General features: G+C 39.3%; 1 protein-coding gene across 1 annotated transcript in view; it reads left to right on the plus strand.

The window, feature by feature from the left end:
* The first annotated feature begins 20,098 nt into the window (after positions 1–20,098).
* The window catches only part of LOC102600052 (putative pentatricopeptide repeat-containing protein At3g23330), a 24,862-nt gene continuing 23,519 nt past the window's right edge, over positions 20,099–21,441 (plus strand). Inside the window, exon 1 of the mRNA XM_015310794.1 lies at positions 20,099–20,236. Coding sequence (XP_015166280.1) covers positions 20,099–20,236 — 138 coding nt within the window. The remainder of the gene's footprint in view (positions 20,237–21,441) is intronic.

Below are 21,441 nucleotides of genomic sequence, written 5' to 3' on the forward strand. Positions count from 1 at the left end.
ATACAATTTAATTCTGTGTATATAAGAATACAAAATACTTCTGTGGGAGTTTCTCTAACCGACAACCATCACTTAAGAGCTATTGTGATGATACAAAGTTTGCCTCACGCTGCCAGGGGCGTCCTATACCTTGCCAAGGGCATAGAACCTAACTACTAAGTGGATCCACTAGTCTATGCTTAAAAAAGCACTAATGAATCATCTAAAAAGTATGACCCTTTTCTACCCATGGTGGCTACATGGTTTATGGGGGCTGGGAGTTGTCTGAACTCTCCCCCATATCGGTGCTCAATACTACTCCCAAAATATAATACTAGCTCTTATGTTTAAAAACATATCTTCTTTCTGTGGTTTGAGATAATTTCTCAAAACTTAGCTCAAAGGCTCCACTTGGAAATCAAAGTTTCCTCTCTTGATTAATTGTGAAAGCATTCACTCTTTTTTGAAAACTAAATCAAAGGCTCTTTGGAAATCTCAGTTTCCTTTCTTATTTAAATGTGAAAACACTTTAAACTCTTTGGGAATACATAGTCCCCATATAATCTTTGAAGAAATGAACTTCAACCTTTACTCTTTACTCAACTCAAAACTCAACCCTTAACACAAAGTAAAAACGTTTGTAAAAGACTTTTGAAAAACTCTATGAACTTCTCTTGACTTGACTCCTAACTTTACTTGAATTGAATTATGGATTCAAGGATCTCATTTTATGGATGATTGCATGTTTTTTAGACGTACCTTAGAGTGTAGGAAGCAACTTGAAAACATAGGTACGTTTGAAGGGGACTAGTACTGAAAGAAGCGGGAAATAGTAGAAGACCTAGCGCCCCTGGCGCTTTGAGTGGCGTGGCACGCCAGACCTTGAACGTCAGAGTCTCGCTTGGTGTGCTCTGGCTGGCGTGGTGCCCCAGAGGCCAAACTTAAGAGAACTTTGTGGGGCACTCCGAGTGGCGATGTGCCCTACCCCTTTTCCCATAATTTTGACGAATTCTCTTGGTCATTTTTCAACTCTAAACTCAATTGGGTCTTTCCCCAAACACTTAGATTCGACTACATACCAAAAATATGCAGGAATCTACTCTAAAAGACATCTAATTTCATGAATCTAACTCAATAACTTCTCCAAACTTCAACAATCAAGATTCAAACGAAACTTTCAACAATATTTATCAAGAACTCATAAACTATACTTTCAAGAACATAATTACGTTGAATCAAATCATGATTGGCACATAGGTGAACTAACCCAACGTTATGTGATCTTACATACCTCGTAGGGATCAACCCTTGGGGAAATCCTCAAGCAAAACTTCAAGAACTTGGCGATTCCTTGCTTTTTCTCCTCTTTTCTCCTCTTCTTTTCTCTACTCTCAAAACCCTAACTTATTTTTCAATAGCGTAAACTGAATCAAATCAGTTTAGACCCCAACTTAATTACCAAAAATGAAATTAATTAACTGGGTGGTGAAAATACCATGATACCCTTCTAAAATCTGGTTGTGACTTTCCTTATCTAGATCGCCCAACGTCAAATGGGTATATCTCCCTCATACGAACTTGAAATCAATCAAACTTGGCGGCGTTGGAAAGATAATTCAAAGATCTTTCCTACGGTATATTGTAGCACACTTAACTCATCCTGATCTAGGAGTTAGGATCGTTTGAAGTTGACCCAAAACTCATACTTAACTTAATTTTGTCAAATTTCCAGATTTTTCATTCTTTTCAAAAATGACTCTTTCTAATTCTAGCTCTTTCTAGTTGCGGGGTGTTACAATATCTCCCACTTGGGAACATTCCTCATCGAATGAGATCAATCCTAGTAGTCTAAGGGCGTAACATCTAACATTCAGCGCAAACACCTAACAAGCAAAAATGCAAATACAACATGCCAACTTATAAATAAATACCAAGAAAAGGATTAGTACATTAATTTGGAACTTCTTCGGATTCGACGATATGTGGATATCTCTTCTTCATATCTTCCTCAGCTTCCCAAGTTGCTTCCTCAACAAACTGATTCCTCCAAAGAACTTTGGATGTTACTTATTTTGTTCTCAACTTGCGAACTTAAGGATCTAGAATCTGAACAGGAATCTCCTCATAAGATAAGCTATCATTGATACTAATATATTCAGTTGGTATGATCAAGTAAGGATCGCCCATACACTTTTTCAACATGGAGATGTGGAACACCGGATGAACTGCTGCTAATTCTTGGGGTAGCTCAAACTCATAAGCTACATTGCCAATCATCTTTGATACTCTGTAAGGGCCAATATACCGGGGACTAAATTTCCCCTTCTTACCAAACCTCATAACACCCTTCATGGGTGAAACTTTCAAGTAGACCCAATCATCTACTTCAAACTCTAAGTTCCTTCTCCTAACATATGTATAGGATTTCTGACGACTCTGCGTTGTCTTCAACCTCTCTTGAATAACTTTCACCTTCTCCATAGCTTGATGAACTAAGTCCGGCCTAATAAACTTAACTTTACGAACTTCAAATCATCCAATAGGAGATCTACATCTTCTCCCATAAAGAGCTTCATAAGGAGCCACCTAGATGCTAGAGTGGTAACTATTGTTGTAAGCAAAGTCAATGAGAGGTACGTGATCATCCTAATTACCTTTGAAATCAATCACATAGGCCCTCAACATATCCTCTAAGGTCTGAATATTGCACTTTGCTTACCCATCTGTCTGAGGATGAAAAGCAGTGCTTAAGTTCACTTTTGAACCCAAGCCTTTCTGAAAAGATTTCAGAACTGTGCAGTAAATTGCGCACCTCTGTTTGAAATAATCAAATTGGGACCCCATGAAGTCTAACTACCTCTTGAAGATACAACTTGGCATATTCCTCTATTGTATGGGTAGTCTTTACCAACAAGAAATGGACTGATTTAGTCATTCGATCTACAATCACCCAAATCGAGTCATGTTGTATGTGAGACCGTGGTAAACCTGTGATGAAAGTTCTATATTTTGTGCCATACCATCGGGCCTCTAGTGCTCTACTCTAACTTGTTGGCAATTTGGACACTTAGCAACAAACTCTGCAGTGCCCTTCTTCATACTATTCCACCAATACATTTCTCTCAAGTCACGATACATCTTTATGGAACCCGGATGAATTGAATTTCTGGAGCTATGAGCCTCCTCCATGATCCTCTCTTAGAGTTCATCCACCCATGGTACACACAATATACCTTGATACCTCAATACACCATCTCCCCCTTGTTCAAAAGCCATTACTTTTTGCTTATGAACATTTGCCTTCAATTTAAGCAATATGGGATCTTGGTCTTGCTTTTCTTTCATTTCTGACACTAATGATGATTCAACCCCATTCATCACCATTACTCCTCCTTATCTGGAATCCATTAGCTGAACTCCTAATTGTGCAAGTCTATGCACATCTTTAGCTAAATCCTTCTTATCTTCCTCAAAATAGGCGAAACTACCCATAGACAATCTACTCAAGGCATCAGCAACAACATTAGCCTTACATAGGTGATAAACAATACTCATGTCATAATCCTTAAGTAACTCTAACCACCTCTGATGTCTCAAATTAAGCTCTTTCTGACTAAACACGTACTAAAGACTCTTGTGATCAGTGAATACATCAACATGAACACCATACAAATAATGGTGCCATATTTTTAAAGCAAATACTACGACAGCCAACTCTAGATCATGGATTCGATAATTCTTCTCGTGAACCTTAGGCTTTCTGGAGGTATAAGCTATAATTTTTCCATTCTTCATTAACACACAACCCAAACCAACTCTAGACGCATCACAATATACAACAAAGCCTTGTGTACCTTGTGGTAAGGTCAATACTGGGGCAGTAGTCAACCTCTTTTTCAATTCCTGAAAGCTTTTCTCACAAGCTTCAGACCATTGAAACTTCACTATTTTCTGAGTCAACTTGGTCAAAGGGGACGAAATAGATGAGAACCCCTCTACGAACCTTCTATAATATCCAGCCAACCCCAAGAAACTCCTAATATCAGTTGGAGATATGGGTCTAGGCCAATTATGCACTGCCTCTATTTTCTAAGCATCAACTCTAATTCCATCACCGGAAATAATATAGCCTAAGAATGCCACATATTCAAGCTAAAACTCACACTTAGAGAACTTGGCATACAACTCTCTATCCTTTAAAGTTTGGAGAACTATTCTGAGATGGCTAGTATGATCTTTCTCATTCCTAGAATAGATTAGTATGTCCTCAATAAACACGATAACAAACATATCTAAATAAGGCCTGAATATTCTATTCATAAGGTCCATGAACAGTGCAGGTGCATTAGTTAAACCGAATGACATGACCAGAAACTCATAATGACCATAACACGTCCTGAAAGTTGTCTTTGGAATATCACATTCCTTTACTCTTAACTGATTTTAGCCAGATCTGAGGTATATTTTCGAAAAACAATTGGCACCTTCAAGTTGTTCGAAGAGATCATCAATTCTCGGAAGAGGATACTTATTCTTGATGGTAACCTTTTTCAACTGACGGTAGTCTATACACATTCTAAGGGAACCGTCATTCTTCCTCACAAACAAGACCGGAGAGCCCCAAGGTAAGACACTTCGTTGAATAAAACCCTTCTCAAGGAGATCTTTCAAGTGCTCTTTACATCTTTTAACTTTGTTGGTGCCATCCTATATGGCGGGATAGATACAGGGCGAGTATCGGGAAGAATATCTATACCAAAGTTTATTTCTCTCTCAGGAGGGACTACAGGAAGATCATCTGGAAAGACTTTTGGAAAATCTTTTACTACTGGAACTGACTGAATAGGAGGTATCTCAACACTAGAGTCATTAACTCGGAGTGATAGAAACACCCCTTGGAAACTAACTTTCTTGCCTTAAGGTACGAAATAAAATGACCCTTAGGCACTGTTGAACTACTCTTCCACTCTATATCTGGCTCATTAGGAAACTGAAACTTGACTACTAGCGTTCTCGAATTTACTAAGGCATAACAGGCATGAAGCCAATCCATACCAAGAAAAACATCAAAATCTAACATATCTAACTCAACTAAATCAGCCTTGGTGCTTTTGTGATTGACGGAAATGGGACAATCAGGATAGACTCTCTCTGTTAGAATAGACTCACCAACAGGTGTAAAAACACGGAAGGGCTCACTAAGTTTTTCATAAGAACATCAAAGTTCATCGCAACATAAGGAGTTACAAAGGATAAAGTCGCTCCTGCATCTAGCAAAGCATGAACATTGAAGTTAAAGACTTGGATCATACCAGTGACAACATCTGGCGAATCTTTTTGTTCTTGGTGACTGGTGATAGCATACAGATGGTTTCCTCATCTGCCTGCCCCTAAAGTAGCCCCTCTAGATGTAGCTAAAGGATACTTGGCTCCATTGCCCCCATTACCATTACCCTGCTTGCTATTCGGAGACTCTCGCATAAAATGACCGTTATGGACACACTTTAAGCAACCAGTGGAGCCATCACGATACATCCCTGAGTGGTTCCTACCACACTTAGCACATGCAGGAGGCATACTATCCCCTTGTGCTATACTACCCTGAGAATAGGCAGGTTTAGCTCAGAAATTCTGACTATTGTACTTAACTTTGTTCTTTGGTACAGGTGCACTAGCAGATGATAGAGCAGGTCCCTTTTGTTTATGTTGGAAGGATGACCAATTGGCATTACTCTTCTACTTCTCGGACTCATTCCCTGATGTCTTAGCCCTCTTATTCTTAAACTCTTCTCTATCCCTTAGTTTGTCCTCCTCAACTTATTGCACATAGATCATTAGCCTTGTTATGTCCATATCCCCTATCATAATAGCAACCTTGCCTTCTTTACTTGACAAGTGAGACAACCCAGCAACGAATAAACTTATCCTGCTCCTCATGTCAGCAACCATCTCCGGAGCATAGCGGGAAAGTTGTGTGAACTTCATATTGTACTCATGAACGCTCAAAGAATCCTGCTTAAGAGTGAGAAACTCTCGTACCATTGCTTCTCTCAGTTCTTGGGGGAAGAAACTCCCCAAGATAGCCTCCTCAAAACAAGCCCAACTCGTAGGTGGTGCTCCCTCGGCTCGGTTCTTCTTCCATTGGTTGAACCCTATCCTAGCGACACCCTTCATTTGGCATGCAGCTAGTTCCACCCGCTCAGCATCAGCAACATGCATGATCTCAAAAACCTTCTAAAGCTCCTCAACAAAGTTTTATGGGTCCTCAGTAACACTTGAACCAATAAAGCTTGGAGGATTCATCCTTAAGAACTCACGGATCCATGAAGTTTCAGCCACTTCCTGTCGATTCCCTCTTTGCTGCAGCTTGATTGGTCACAACTTGGCTCAACATCTGGATGGCCTCACGGAACTCAACATTGGTGACCTATCCTTGGGGTTGCACTTCTAGTGCATTAGGTACCCCTTGTTCCTGTGGTTCAACATTTCTTCTAGTCGGACGACATTTGATAGCTCTTCGTGGAGGCATGATCTAAAAGACATGCGCAAGCACGAGTTAGAAAGAACTTCTATAGAGATACACTCTATCGCACAAAATGAGTATAAAAGAAGTGAGATAGCTCCTAAGTTTTGCAGCCTCCTAATTATAGATGTGGCGGGCTTTACACCGATAACTAGGACTATACAAACACGGCTTCATAGACTCCAAAGATCTCTTGAACTCTGGGCTCTAATACCAAGTTTGTCACCCCCCGAGCCTACACCCTGGGCGGGACTGGTACTCGAGAATAATTGTTGGCCCCAAGAAAACCCTTGGACTGGCTTACTTACTCAGCGGAAGACTTACTCATGATATAAATACTTTAAAAAGTAAACTGAATTTCTCAATAATAAACTTAGAATGTATTAAAATAACATTCCACTGGCCCAAGTTGCAACTCAAGTCTTAAACGAAATAGGAAATAGAAAGACTCAAGAACTAACATGACCAATTCTCTATGTATCCTCTAAACAACTGAGATGGACGTCGGGACAAGACCCACGACATCCTAAAGAACTAAACATATTAAAAGCAATGAAAAGGGGATCCTCCGGAAGCAATGAGGCTCACCAACAAACTCTCAAGCTCAACTAAAATCAACGATGCGCTAGATGCTGATCCTGGTTACCTGTATCGGTATCATTAAAAGATGCAGGCCAAATGGCATTTATACATTGAATGTATGAGCATGCGAGGGGAATACTAAACAAGACATAAGCTTAAAAGGAACTGAAAGAACAAACCTGGTCTCAACTCAACTCAACTCAACTCAACTGAACTCATTTTAATATAAAGCAGTATAAACAAGTGCAATATAAAGAAAAGCTTTTCGAAACATGGATAACAACTCTGTGTATTTAGAAATACAATAATGAATATGTGTGTATGGAAAGATACAATGTAAACTCTGAAATGTATATAAAAATACAATTTACTTCTGTGTATATAAGAATAGAAAATACTAATGTGGGAGTTTCTCTAACCTACAACTATCACTTAAGTGTTATTGTGATGATACAACGTTTTTGCCTCACGCTGCCAAGGCCATCCTATAACTTGCCAAGGGCATAGAACCTGACTAATAGGTGGATCCACTAGTCTATTCTAAAAAAAGCACTAAGGAATCATCTAAAAAGTATGACCCTTTTCTACCCATGGTGACTACATTGTTTATGGGGGCTGGGAGTCGTCTGAACTCTCCCCATATCGATGCTCAATACAACTCCCAAAATATAATACTAGCTCTTATGTTTAAAAACATATATTCTTTTTGTGGTTGTAGATAATTTCTCAAAACATAGCTCAAAGGCTCCTCTTGGAAATAAGAGTTTCCTTTCTTGATTAATTGTGAAAGCATTCACTCTTTTCTGAAAACTAGCTCAAAGGCTCTTTGGAAATCTCAGTTTCCTTTCATATTTAAATGCGAAAACACTTTAAACTCTTTGGGAATACCCATATACTCTTTGAAGAAATGAACTTCAACCTTTACTTTTTACTCAACTCAAAACTCAACCCTTAACACAATGTAAAAACGTTTGTAAAAGACTGTTGGAAAACTCTATGAACTTCTCTTAACTTTCCTTGAATTGAATTATGGATTCAAGGCTCATGATCTTAGGTTATGGATGATATAATGTTATTTAGACGTACCTTAAAGTGTAGGAATCAACTAGAAAACATAGGTACGTTTCAAGGGGACTAGTATGGAAAGAAATGGGAAAAAGTAGAAGACCTGGCGTCCCTGGCCCACTGAGTGGCGTGAGGTGCCAAACCCAAAACTTTAGAATCTGGCTTGGGGTGCTCTTGCAAGCGTGGCGCCTCAGAGACCAAACGCGGATCCCCACCCTTTTTCCCAGATTTTTGACGAATTCTCTTGGTCATTGTTTAATTCTAAACTCAATTAGGTCTTTCCCCAAACACTTAGATTCGACTACATACCCAAAATATGCAAGAATCTACTCAAAACTGCATCTAATTTCATGAATCTAACTCAAGAAATTCTCCAAACTTTCAACAATATTCATCAAGAACTCATAAACTCTTCTTTCAAGAACATAATTATGCTGAATCAAATCATGATTGGAGCGTGGGTGAACTAACCCAACGCTATGTGATCTCACATACTTCGTAGGGATCAACCCTTGGCGAAATCCTCAAGCAAAACTTCAAGAACTTGGTTATTCCTTGCTTCTTCTCCTCTTTTCTCCTCTTCTTTTCTCTTCTCTCAAAACCCTAACTTATTTTTCAATAGCGTAAACTGAATTAATCAGTTTAGACCCCAACTTAATTACCAAAAGAGAAATTAATTAATTGGGTGGTGAAAAGACCATAATACACTTCTAAAATCCGGTTTTGACTTTCCTTATCTAGACATTCCAACTTCAAATGGACATATATCCCTCATACAAACTCGAAATCGCACAAACTAGGTGAAGTTGGAAAGATAATTCAAATATCTTCGCTACAGTATCTGGTAGCACACCTAACTCATCCAGAGCTAGGAGTTAGGGTCGTTTGAAATTGACCCAAAACTCATACTTAACTTAATTTTGTCAAATTTCTAGATATTTCATTCTTTCCAAAATTGACTCTTTCTAATTCTAGATCTTTCTAGTTGTGGGGTGTTACAATACACTTCCTGACACTATATTTCTACTTCCCATACTTACCATAGGGTAACCTGAAATTGCTCAAAGGTACATATTTATTAGCATTGTCATCCATGAAATTTAACCTTTAGTCTGTAGAAATTGATTGGCATACGGTAGAATATTTCATTGCTTACAAGGTGATGATGGGCCCAATTTATGGCTCTCTTACGGGAGTTTCTACATTAGTAGCTGATGCAATGGTAAGATCCATTCAAATTTCTGAAAGGTTAAGTTTGAGTCGGAATGGTTCTCCTATGGATGTTACAGTTGCATCTGCTTGTAATGCAGCAACTCTAGTAAGAGAGCCACATATTAGGCCACCATCACCTTGTAAGCAATGAAACATTGTATTGTGCGCCAAACAATTTTTGCAAACTGGTGGTTAAATTCCATGCATAACAATGCTAATTAACATGTACTACGAGCAATTTCAGGCCATAAAGCCACAATAGGAAGACATTTTAGAATTATTTACCCAATCATTTGTACAATTGTAACACCTCGCAATTTGAAAGAGCTAGAATTAGAAAGAACCATTTTTTGAAGGAATGAAAATCTGAAATTTGGCAAAAGTTATGTTAAGTATGAGTTTTGGGTCAACTTCAAACGACCATAACTTTCAGTACAGGATGATTTATGTGGCAAATAAGATGTCAAATGAAAGTTCTTGTAATTATATTTACAATGCCACTGAGTTTGCTAATTTTTGAGCTCGTATGAGACGGTCATATCAAAGTTGGGTTGTCTAGATAAGGAAAGTCAACCGGATTTTAAAGGGGTATTTTGGTTTTTTCCATAGCCAATTAATTTATTTCGTTTTTGATAATTAAGTAGGGGTCTAAACTAAATTGTTTTAGTTTATGCACTCAAAGATTTCACGCTAGGGTTTTTGGAGAAAGAACTCAAGAGGAGAAAAGAGGAGAAAAGGTCAAGATTTCGTCAAGATCATAAGATTTCGCTAAGGATTAATCCCTACAAGGTAAGTGAGTTCACACAGCGTTAAGTTTATTCACCCACGCGCCAAACATGTTTATTTCAACATTAATTTCTCCTAAAAAGTTGAAAGTTTAAATGTTCTTGATATGTGTTCTTGAATTACATTCGTTTCTCGAATTTGGTATGAGATTGAGGAGTTTCTTGAGATTATAGTGTCGACTATTAGAGTTCTTTGAGTTAGATTCTTGTGTACGTGTTCTGGGTATCTGAATCTAAAGATAATTTGAGAAAATGAATCGAATTTAGGCGAATTGGGGTTAGAAAATGAAGAAGGAAAAAGTCGGCCGAATCTGGCATCCCAATCCGCGTCGCGGACCTGCCCGACCTTTTTGCATAAGATTTCTCCACATTGCGGAGAGGTCGCGGACCCCTCTGCCTCAAAATTTATTTCGCGACCAAATATTAAAATGCATCTCCGCGTCACAGACTTTCTCACAGTGATTTCTTGATCGTTTCTCATGTTGAACTATATAAAAACACTCTTAAACATCACGAGATCTTTCCTATCACAAATCACAACCTTGAATCCAATAATTTTAAATTCAAGGAAAGTTAAGAGCCAAGTCTAGAGAGTTCTTAGAGTCCTTTCAAAAGTCTTTTGCAAATAATTTAAATGTGTTTTAAGACTTGAGTTTTGAGTTGAGTAAAGAGTAAACAGTGAAGTTCATTTCTTCAAAAGAGTATATGGGGACTATGTATTCCCAAAGAGCAAATGTTTTCGCATTTAATCAAGAAAGGAAACACCAATTTCCAAAAGAGCCTTTGAGCTAGTTTTCAGTAAAGAGTAAATGTTTTCTCATTTAATCAAGAGAGGAAACACTGATTTCCAAGAGAGCCTTTGGGCTAGTTTTTGAGCAATTATCTCAAATCACAAAAAGAGTTATATTTTTAAACATATGAGCTAGTTACATTTTTGGGAGTAGTATTGAGCACCGATAAGGTGGAGAGTTCAGACAACTCACAACCCCCATAAACCATGTTGCCAACGTGGGTAGAAAAGGGTCATACTTTTTAGATGATTCCTTAGTGCTTTTTAGCATAGACTAGTGGATACACTTAGTAGTTAGGTTCTATAACCTCGACAAGGTATAGGACGGCCTTGGCAGCATGAGGAAAAATGTTTTATCATCACATAGCTCAGAAGTGATGGTTGTCGATTAGAGAAACTCCCACACAGATATTTTGTATTCTTATATACACAGAGTTAATTGTATTTTCATATACAAACAGAGATTATATTGTATCTTTGCATACAAACTGAGTTACTATTGTATTTATAAATGCACATAGTTATTATCCATGGTTTAAAATCTTTTATTTATACTGCATTTACATTATTGCTTTATATTGAAATGAGTTAAGTTGAGTTGAGTTCAGACTAGGTGTGTTCCTTCGGTTCCTTTCAAGCTTATGTCTTGTTTTAGAATTCCCCTCGCATGTTCGTATATTCAATGTACTGATGCCATTTGGCCTGCATCTTTTTATGATGCAGATACAGGTGTCCAGGATCAGCATCCAGTGCTTCGTTGATCCAGTTGAGCTTTAGAGTTTTTGGTGAGCCTCTTTGCTTCCGGAGGATCCCTTTTTTATTGTTTACATTATTCTAGTTCATTAGGATGTTGTGGGTCTTGTCCCAATGTCCATATCAGCTATTAGAGGCTTCATAGACAGTTAGTTGATGTTAGTTATTGAGTCTTTCCATTTCAGTTATGTTTGGGACTTGAGGTTCCACTTTGGCCAGTGAATGTTTACTTATAATACATTCTCAGTTATCTTTGACCTTTCCGTTTACTTTTAAAGTACATTTATTTTGAGTAAAGTCTTCCGCTAAGAGTTAAGCTAGGCAAAGGGTTCGATTGGGGCCAACAATAGTTCTCGAGTGCCAGTCCCGCCCAGGGTGTAGGCTCGGGGCTTGACAAAAACAATGATCGAATAAACTCTCACGGGATATATCTCAATTCATGGGATAACGTTGTCTATCTCATTCCCATACCAAATGGCCCCTTAACTCTTTTAATTAACTATAATCCAATGTTGGTACAAGTATCTATAGATGTATTTAACATTATTGTGAAATGTGACATTTCTTTCCAAATAGTGGTGGCAAATAGTTTCTATGAAATAACTATAATTCAAATACCAGTACATGTAACTGTAGATATGTATTTATAATCCTTGTGAAATATGTTTTTTTTCCACCTCTATGTGTTTATACTTGCCTTAGGTTGGTATAATTCTTTTCAGGTTGTGTTTATGATTATCTTTTTGTGTTTTTTAGTTTATATACATATATTTTCAGTATGTTGTAGCCTTTTTACTAGAAAGAGGCAGCAAATATGCGCATGTACATTGACAAATAGGTTGTATCAACCAATCATTCTATCAAACATCTTATCATTTGTTGTTGCACCTCAGATGAATGTTTACAGCTTAACCTTCAGTGGAACTCTTAATGCTACTAGTAATTCAACTCCTGCTAATGTGCCAAGATATGGAAGTTCTACGACAATAAGCGATTGTAGAATCTAGATTAGAAAGGTATTCAGCAGTGGCTTCAACTAATGCAGAATCACTATGTCCAAGTTCTTGGATAGTACCATCTCTTCTTTCATCTCTTGACATATTAGCACGAGTTTAATTAGTAATAGTATTAACAGTTTCATTCAAGGTCAAGATGTCAACATTCAATCTTGATCTCTCCATCTCGATGCAACAGAAAATGGTAAGTTGTTTGATAGAATGATTGATTGAGATTTAAGAGACCTCTTTTGTAATAGATGAAAGGTTTTGGATCTAGGAAGATTCTTATGTGTGACAAATATGAGAATAGATGTAAGAAACAAGTTCCACAACCATGTTCCTCCCAGATAGAGTCCAAGTGGATTAGGAGAAGATGTTTTAGTGTAGCGAAAGAAGTTCAAGATGGTGAATGAAGTACAAGATGTGGGAGTTATTTTAAGGCTACAAGGAAAGGGAAGCAGTAAGCGGTCACCGACTTCAACCTAAAGAAGGAATGGTTTCGTGCCTATAAATAGGTAGGGTTTTCTACAATGATTTTTGTGCACTTACATAGAGAAATAAAATCATAACACAATCAAGTAAGAGAGACTTTGTATTTGAGAGAGTTTTGATTGAAGATTTTGACTGTTGTGGATACGAAGAACTAAATTGAATAACCTGATCTTTAGGATTAAGTTTTCTAGTTTTGATTCAAGTTTATTTGTTTAGTTGATTATAGAGTTGTAATCATCTGTTTATTAGAGACAGAAAAGGGATCTAAGAACACATTCGAAAGAATATTAAAACTTATAGCAACATATGGCATCACATAAGACAAGGTAGAGCCGGGGTCAAATAAAGCATAAAAATCAAGTTGGAAAACTTCCAACTTACCGGTAACTACATCGGGTGAACCCTCTTGCTCATGACGAGTCTGAAGTGCATCGAATCGGTTTATCTTGTGAGCATTTGAACCCGAACCACTAGGAGGAGCTTGCTTACGCTCACTTACTTCAGACGTAAGCATCGGGAAATCCCTCAACATATCACCACTTTTACGACAACCGAAGCAACCATCTGTGACTGCTAAGCACTTACCCTCGTGCTTCTTTCCACACCTAGCACAAGTAGGCAGAGGCAATAAAGATCCACCACCATTTCCTCCTTGAGGCTTAGGGTTAGACACTCTATCTTTATTGAACTTAGAAGGAATATTGGAGGAACCTTGACCAAAAAACCTTGATCGGAACTTAAAACGACCATGTCCATCGGACCTTAAATGTGAGAAGTTACCATCACCAGTTTTGGCCCTATTTGCCTCCTTAGATCTTTCCTTAAGTTTCTCCTCTTCAATTTGATGAGCATGAACCATGAGATGAGAAATATCCATGTCCTTGATAAGCATAGCGGTACAACATTCCTTAACCACCGTTTCGGACACAACCGAAACAAAACTTACTCATCCTTGCCCTAGGATCGGCAACCATATTAGGAGCATACCTCGAAATTGTGTGAAATTCAAAGCATATACTTTCACACTCATACTTCCTTGACTAAGGTTAATGAATTAAAGCAATTTTGCCTCCCTCATCTCAAGGGGAAAGAACCTATCAAGGAAACACACCTTAAGCTTTACCCAATCAAGATAACCCAAATCTTCCGCTCTCCCTTCTTTCCAATAGTTGAACCATATTTAAGAAATACCCTTAAGTTGATAAGCGGCCAATTCCGCTTTTTCAACCAGCGTCACTCCTATGATCAGCAATACCTTATCAAACTCATCAATGAACTCTTAAGGGTCTTCTTCGACCTTAGAACCATAAGACTCCAGAGGATTCATTCTAATGAAATCCCTCACTCTAGATGCCACCGCACCCACATTTGGGTTCACGGGTATGATGAGTCCATGATTTTGACTCATTTAGGGCTTTATTTTAATAGATTTAGTGTCCTCAAATGCATATTTTGTGCCAATAACTTATGTAAATCCTTGATTTTCAGGTATTTGTATTGAGGAACAAAGAATGGACAAAAATTAGCAAAGAGGAATAAGGCAGCTCAAAGAACGAAGAAAACAAGGTCTGATGATCGCCGAACCCATTGGGCGACTCGCCGAGTGGCCATGATCTCACCTAAAGTTCCATCATGTCAAGCCATGAAGTAGAAAATCAAGTCGGCGATTGAATGGAGCAGTCGGCGAGTCACCGAAAAGTTCTGCGATGCAGTGCTAGATCACCCAAAGTTACAGAAGTTGAAGATTCTGAAGGCCAAAGCAAAAAGGCGATGGAATTGACCAAAGGGTGAATCACCGAGTAGATCGTCGATCCCGACTTATTGCGCCAAATGGTTATTCGCAACATATTTTGGGCGACTATAAATACATTTTTAAATTCTTATTGAGTATTAGTTTTTCATAGTATCCAAGTTTTATTATTATCAGATTTTTGAAGTTTTAGAGCTGAGAGTATTGAGACAATATTTTCCTTAGCTTTGAAGATTTGAAGATTTCCATTGTGAGAAATTGGAAGTGGATGTTGAAGATTTTTCATCTTAGACCTTTGTAAAGATGAAATTAATCGTACCCAGTTGATGGAAACACAATTTGGTAATGATTTCTATCTTTTTATGATGTCTAGCTAAAACCCCAATTCTAGGGGTGTGATTATGTGATTATGGGTTGATTTAGCTGTTGGGTATTGTTAATTGATAGTTTAAATACTGTTTAAAAGTGATTCCAATCAGTGATTGTGGTTTCATTTAAAGGATTGTAGTTGCAAATGTAACTCTAACTTTGTGTTTTTGGCTTGCTCGAGAGAGAGGTTTTAAAACCAAGACTACTGATTTGATGATCTATGGGTATTGGGTTGTCATGGGTTCAGCTTGAGAGAGTGAATGGACTAAAGCGAAGGTTGTTCTTAATTACTGCTCATTGGTGTTCGACAGAAACCAATTTTATTTGGGGTAAACTGTTCGAGAGAAAGTTTATCCCCACTAAAGTCTAGCTTATTCATTGATTTACAGCTATTTACTATCAATTGCAATTACCCACTTGACTACCTTAGCTCATAATCCAATCACATCCCAAGAACATGTCTCTGTACTTGTTATTTTCGTGTTATTTGTTGTTGTAGTTGATAATTACAATAAAAAACCCCATATTTGACACTTGTGTCACACTAAACTTGAACCATGTTTTTATTTGTAAATGTTTTTGTCTATGACTGACTTGAACATATTTATACTTGGCTCTTGATTCTTAAGCACATACCACTCCCTGTGGGATTCAACCCCAACTCACTTAGTTGGGTTATATTACTGACTAACGATCATTGGCACTTAGTATTGGAAGAAGTGTCCTGATACATGAAATCAAAATAGCGCCGCTGTCGAGGAGTGGTGTTACTTGAGAATCTTTAGTTAAGTTGAATTTTTTTATCGTTAATTATATTCAACTTACCTTATTTTTAGTTTTGGTTTTTGTGTTGCTGTCTTGAGCAGAAAGTTGAAGTATATCTAGTAGCAACAGTGACCCAATGGACCACCCTCATTTGAGATTGATTTTTAGGAATAACATCCTAAATTTCAAACAATTGGAGGGCGAGTCCATTTATGAGTTGTGGCCAAGGTTTAAGATCCTATTGCAGTTATGCCCAACTCATGGAATTCTAGATAAGATGCTTCTGGATTGCTTCTACAGGGGTCTGGACCCCGAAAATAGAATAGTGGCTGACCAACTTTCTTCGAGTTGTTTGCTTGGACAATCCTATGAATCAGTCGCCCAACTCATTAATTATGTGGCCAAGACCAACAAGGACCAACACTTGGCCACATTGTTAGGTCAGCTAGAAATCTCAACCAAAAAGGTCAAGGAACTGGAAGTAGTGTCCAAGAGGAAGGACATGTACATTCTCCCTCACGAGCGTCGAAAGATGAAGAAACAGGAGGGTGGGCAAATTAAAGAGGTCATCTTACTCATTCTACACAAAGTCCAAACACACGACAGAGTGTTGGAGGAGTCAAGAGAGAATGTCTTGATGCTGAACCAGAAGACAACCTCTCATGCCATGCTTATTCAGCTACTAGGGTCCCAAATGGACCAAGTGTTGTCTCACCTCTTCCCAGAGCCGGAAGAGGGGTAGCCTTATGAAAATTAGGCAAACCCCACTAATGGAACTTAAGTGGGACTTGTGTCATGCCACGATGTTAACAAAGGCACTTTTTGGGAGGCAACCCAAGTGTTTTATTTCTTTATTTTTGTTTTGGAAATAATGGCGTGTTGATTGTGCAGGTTGAAGTGTGGAAGGTGTTTGAAAAGTGCAGGTAGGCGAGCTGAAAGTGTAGTTGGCGCATCACCTAAGAGGTCGGCAAGCCCAACCTAGACCGCCGTTAGACTCAAAACATTTTCAAAGTGGAGTCTGTAAAACTCGGCAAGCACATGAGCAACTTGGTGAATCACCGACTAGGTCGGCGATCGCGCCCTAGTCCGCCGTTTGGCCCACCACATTAACTGGAGGTCCTGTAAACTCGGTGAGGTAAGTGCCCACTCGGCGTGTCGTCGAGTGGGTCGGCGAGCAAAATTAATGTCGCCGAATGGGCGAGAACGTAATGGTTTTTAAAGGACAAAGGTTTAAACTTTCAAACTCTTTCACTTTCCCTCACTTTTAATCTTCCCAAACTCACACCCACATAGTATTATCTATATTTCTTACATTTTCATCGTATTTGAGTTGTTAATTGTGTGTTAGAGTGGATTACTTTGCCGCCTAGCATTTCAATCTTGATTATTCGGCATATAAGGTTGGTTTTCAGAACCCCAAGTTTATTTCTTTTAATTTGTACTCATTTGCAATGTTTTTGTCTTAGTGTTGTACGCTGGGCCTCTCTGATTATAATTGCGTTTATGTGTTCCTGTTTTAATTCAAACATTTTACCCGTATTGACTTTATTGTTGAATTCCCATGATTTTGTGCCTTAAAATTGGTTAGAATTTGTGGGTTTGTGCTTGCATGTTGTTGGGTCTAGTCGGGTGAAGTCTAAGTAGCATGTATTTGTTCCAAATGACGTATTTTGCCCAATGATGGAGCGGTTGACGTCATTTTTAAGGGCAAAAGTCGTCAAATGGCCAAATTTAGCAAAATCGGGTCTGAGTATCCTGGGGTAATGGGTGTATTGGGTCTGAGCTTAATTTGATAAGTGCATGATTTGATTTTGTTTTGGGAGTTGCGGGGTTGAATTTGACAAGTTGGGTTGAAAGTAGGCATGTTGGGTCATTTGGCGAGCTGGGTCGAGCTCGCCAAACCACTCGGCGGTTCACCGAAGTTCCCCATCTCACCTCATGTTGTATTTGAAGTTTGGTTCTGTAACTTTTGGTGAGAAGCCTGAGGTCACCGAAAGCACTCAGTGACTCACTGAAAGTCTTTCCTGATTGCCCTTTGTCTGCACACTTGACTTTTTAATTGCACTGTAACTTTCGGCGGGCTAGTTCCTCCTCGCTAAAAGTTGTCGGCGATTTGCCGAAAGGTCTTCCCATCGCTGACATGCCAAAATTTTCTGAGATTTTTGAGCCAATCCCTTCGGCGTGCCCGATTGAGCTCGCCAAAGAGATTCGGCGACTCACCGACTAGTTTGGCGAGTCTGTCTGCAACGGGTTTTCTGTGCTTTTGTTTGAATTGTGTCTAACACTTTTCATGATGTTTTGCAGATATGGTAAGGACAAACATCGACATGCCACCCCCGAAAAAGAGCACGAGGTATCACAATTAACGAAGGGGTATCAAATCCTCCCAAAAAGGGAAGACAAGAACCTCCAACTGGAGGTCAGAGCAGAGGCAAGATTCTAGTAGCAAAGAGAGTGGATGCTGACTCCCGGGATGCTTTATCTGAGCCTGAGGATGACCAGCCTTTACAGTCCCGGCGGAATGAGCTCCGTTCTAGATCTTTCCCTAACTCAGTTAGCGTCCCCTCAGCTTCCACCCCAGCAGGTTCAGTGACAGCTCTGGCACCTTTTATGGCTGCAGTACCACTAGTCGTCCCTCCTCCCAGGCTTCTCAACCGGTTGAAAGGTTATGGATTGCGAACTATTCTCGAGGAAAAGTTGTTATCCACAGAGGGACTTGAGGGAAAATACTCTGATGTGAGGGACACCCTCCATTTTCACCGCTTAAAGCAGTTCACCAGACCCCAAGGCCCTTATATTCCTTCATAGGTCCGAGAGTTCTGTACAGCGTATGGTGACTTGGTTCCAAAGAGCAAGAAGAAGGCCAGTGAGTTCAGACCAGTTAAGTCGGTTATGGTCCGGGGTAAGAAAGTTGGATGCAATAGCGAATACATCAACATCATACTTAACAGGGGGTATGACTTTGACTACCCCAACCTGACTACTGCTACATCTTTATTGGATGAGCTTAAGGGCTGGCTAGCGCCACTCATCTCAGACACCACCCCTAGGTGGATAGAGGAAGGAGTCCCAATTGAGAAGAGGGACTTGAGTGTAGCTACACGTTATTGGTTTGGATTCATCAGCAGCTCTATGATGCCTTCCTAAAATGAGTCAATTCTCCGTCATTCTAAGGTGGCCTAGCTTGGGTCGATTATTTCTAGGAAGAGCAACGATTTAGGGCTTATTATTGAGCAAGATATGGCCATCACGGCCAAGCAGAGGCAGACCTCACTTCCATTCCCATTCTTGATCACAGAGTTATGTCGGCGTGCTAGAGTTCTTTGGGACAATATGAGAGATATTGATGTTACCCCATCTTCCTCCACTGATATCCGGCGCATTGAGGCTGAGTACACTCAAGAGAAGGCTAAAAGGATGAGGGCAGCTCTGGTGGATACATCCCCGGAGGTAGATATTGATTCGATACCTGCAGAGGCATCTTTGCCCCTTCTTCTTCTTCACAAGCCCCAAATGCCTCTACTGCTACCCAACCCACCAGGATCACTCAGGCTATGCTCCTGAAGATGGGGCACCTAGCCCATTCAGTTGATGTGAGGGCGACCAGACTTGAGAGATCCATCTCATAGATGATCGAGAGTGCCATCATTGCTGCACTATACCCCCCTCCAGACTTCCATTGATAATCTCACCACGAGAGTTGAGGCTTGTGAGAGTAGGCAGAGGGAGACCTTTAAGGTGACTGATTTGAAAGTCGAAGTAGTAGATTTGAGGAAGGACGTAGACTATCTAAAGTCTACTGACTTCACTTCATTACTAGAGGCTGATGATTATATGGACACTCCTGAAACTTTAGAGATTCCTCCAGCTACCACCGGAGATGTACATAGGGATGACACAATAGTTGATGAGTCGGATGCAGAGATCGATGAGGAGAAGATATAGATAAGGGACGAAAGCATTTATGGAGACCTGCCAGATCTGGAGGAGAATATTGTACAGTTAGTGATCCATATATCGCTGACCGAGACGTCCATGGCAGCTTTTAGTGGATCTGGTACTGTTGATATTGCACCATGCACTGATGCCCCAGTTCAGAGCACTACACCGGGCACGGATGCCCAGATAAATGGAGCGACTATTTCGACAGGATCCCTCTTTATATCCCTCTCTGTCTTACTTTTTTACTTTTGGATATTTTTGCTTGCATTTGAAGACAAATGTTTTTTAATTGTGGTGGGGGTGAGACCTACATTTTGTGATCTTTTGTGATGATTATTCTGTGTATATATTTGGGTTTTTTGAGCTATAAATTGTGTTAACACTGCATTTTTTGGATGATTGAGCTTATGGCTCCTTGTTAAATTATAAATGATTTTTGGACCCTTCCAAAAAGTTTTGTGCCATCTCTTATTTGTGTTTGAATGTGGTTTTCTCTTGCAAATTCGAGTATCGGTCTTGATCAATACCAATGACTTGAATAATTCTCATAATTGAACAAAATTGAATGTGCGGTTACGATGAGGTCAAATGAAGTTGCATAGACAATATGTAAACTTTTTGCATCTCGTTGTGACTAGCCAAGTATCGAATTGAGTCTCTTGTGATGAACATTGCACACTAGTGAAAGTGTGGAGTTTTGTTTGTCATTGGTGTCAATGCCTTGTGTGATGAGCTTACCGTGAACCATGCATAATGACACCTAGAATTTGCCCCGTTGGTCCGGTTGACTAAGTGATGCAATCTCATGATATGATCTTAGGCAACTTTGAAGAGTGTGAAACCATTTGACATTATACCTCTTTTATGGCCAACCTTGTGAGTGTGTCAACTCCACTTGAACACCCTCTGAGCCTTAACCTTTTATTGGAAGAAACATGATGAAATTGTGACCTTTCTTTATCCATCACCCATAATCCTCATGATTTGTGGTTTGTTTGAATAGCCAACTTAGGCCAAAAGCCTAAGTTGGGGGTGTGGTGGAAAGAGAAGGTAAATCAAAAAGTGCAAGAAAGTACCCTTTGACCCATGGTTTGAGAAAAATGGAACCCTTCCATATAAAAAAGAGTAAAAGAAGAAAAGAATGAAAAAGAAAAAAGAACGAAAAAGTTGTGGAATAAAGTTGTGAAAGTGCAAAGAAAATAGGGTATCCAATAGTCCATGGAAGATGAATAATGGGGTGACTTGTGATCATGAATGAGAATGATGAAGAAAAGGAAAGAAAGTGTTGTTCACACCTCATTTCATGAGGATTGCAGCCATTGAACCTAAATGACCATACCTTTGCACTCATCCCCGTTACAAGCCTTGAAAGGACCTTTTTTTTATCTTCAGTGAGCTGAAACAAGTGTTGATTGGAAAATAAGGGCAAACCTATA

Source organism: Solanum tuberosum, unplaced genomic scaffold (genome assembly GCF_000226075.1).
Source record: "Solanum tuberosum cultivar DM 1-3 516 R44 unplaced genomic scaffold, SolTub_3.0 scf00142, whole genome shotgun sequence".
NCBI lineage: Eukaryota > Viridiplantae > Streptophyta > Magnoliopsida > Solanales > Solanaceae > Solanum > Solanum tuberosum.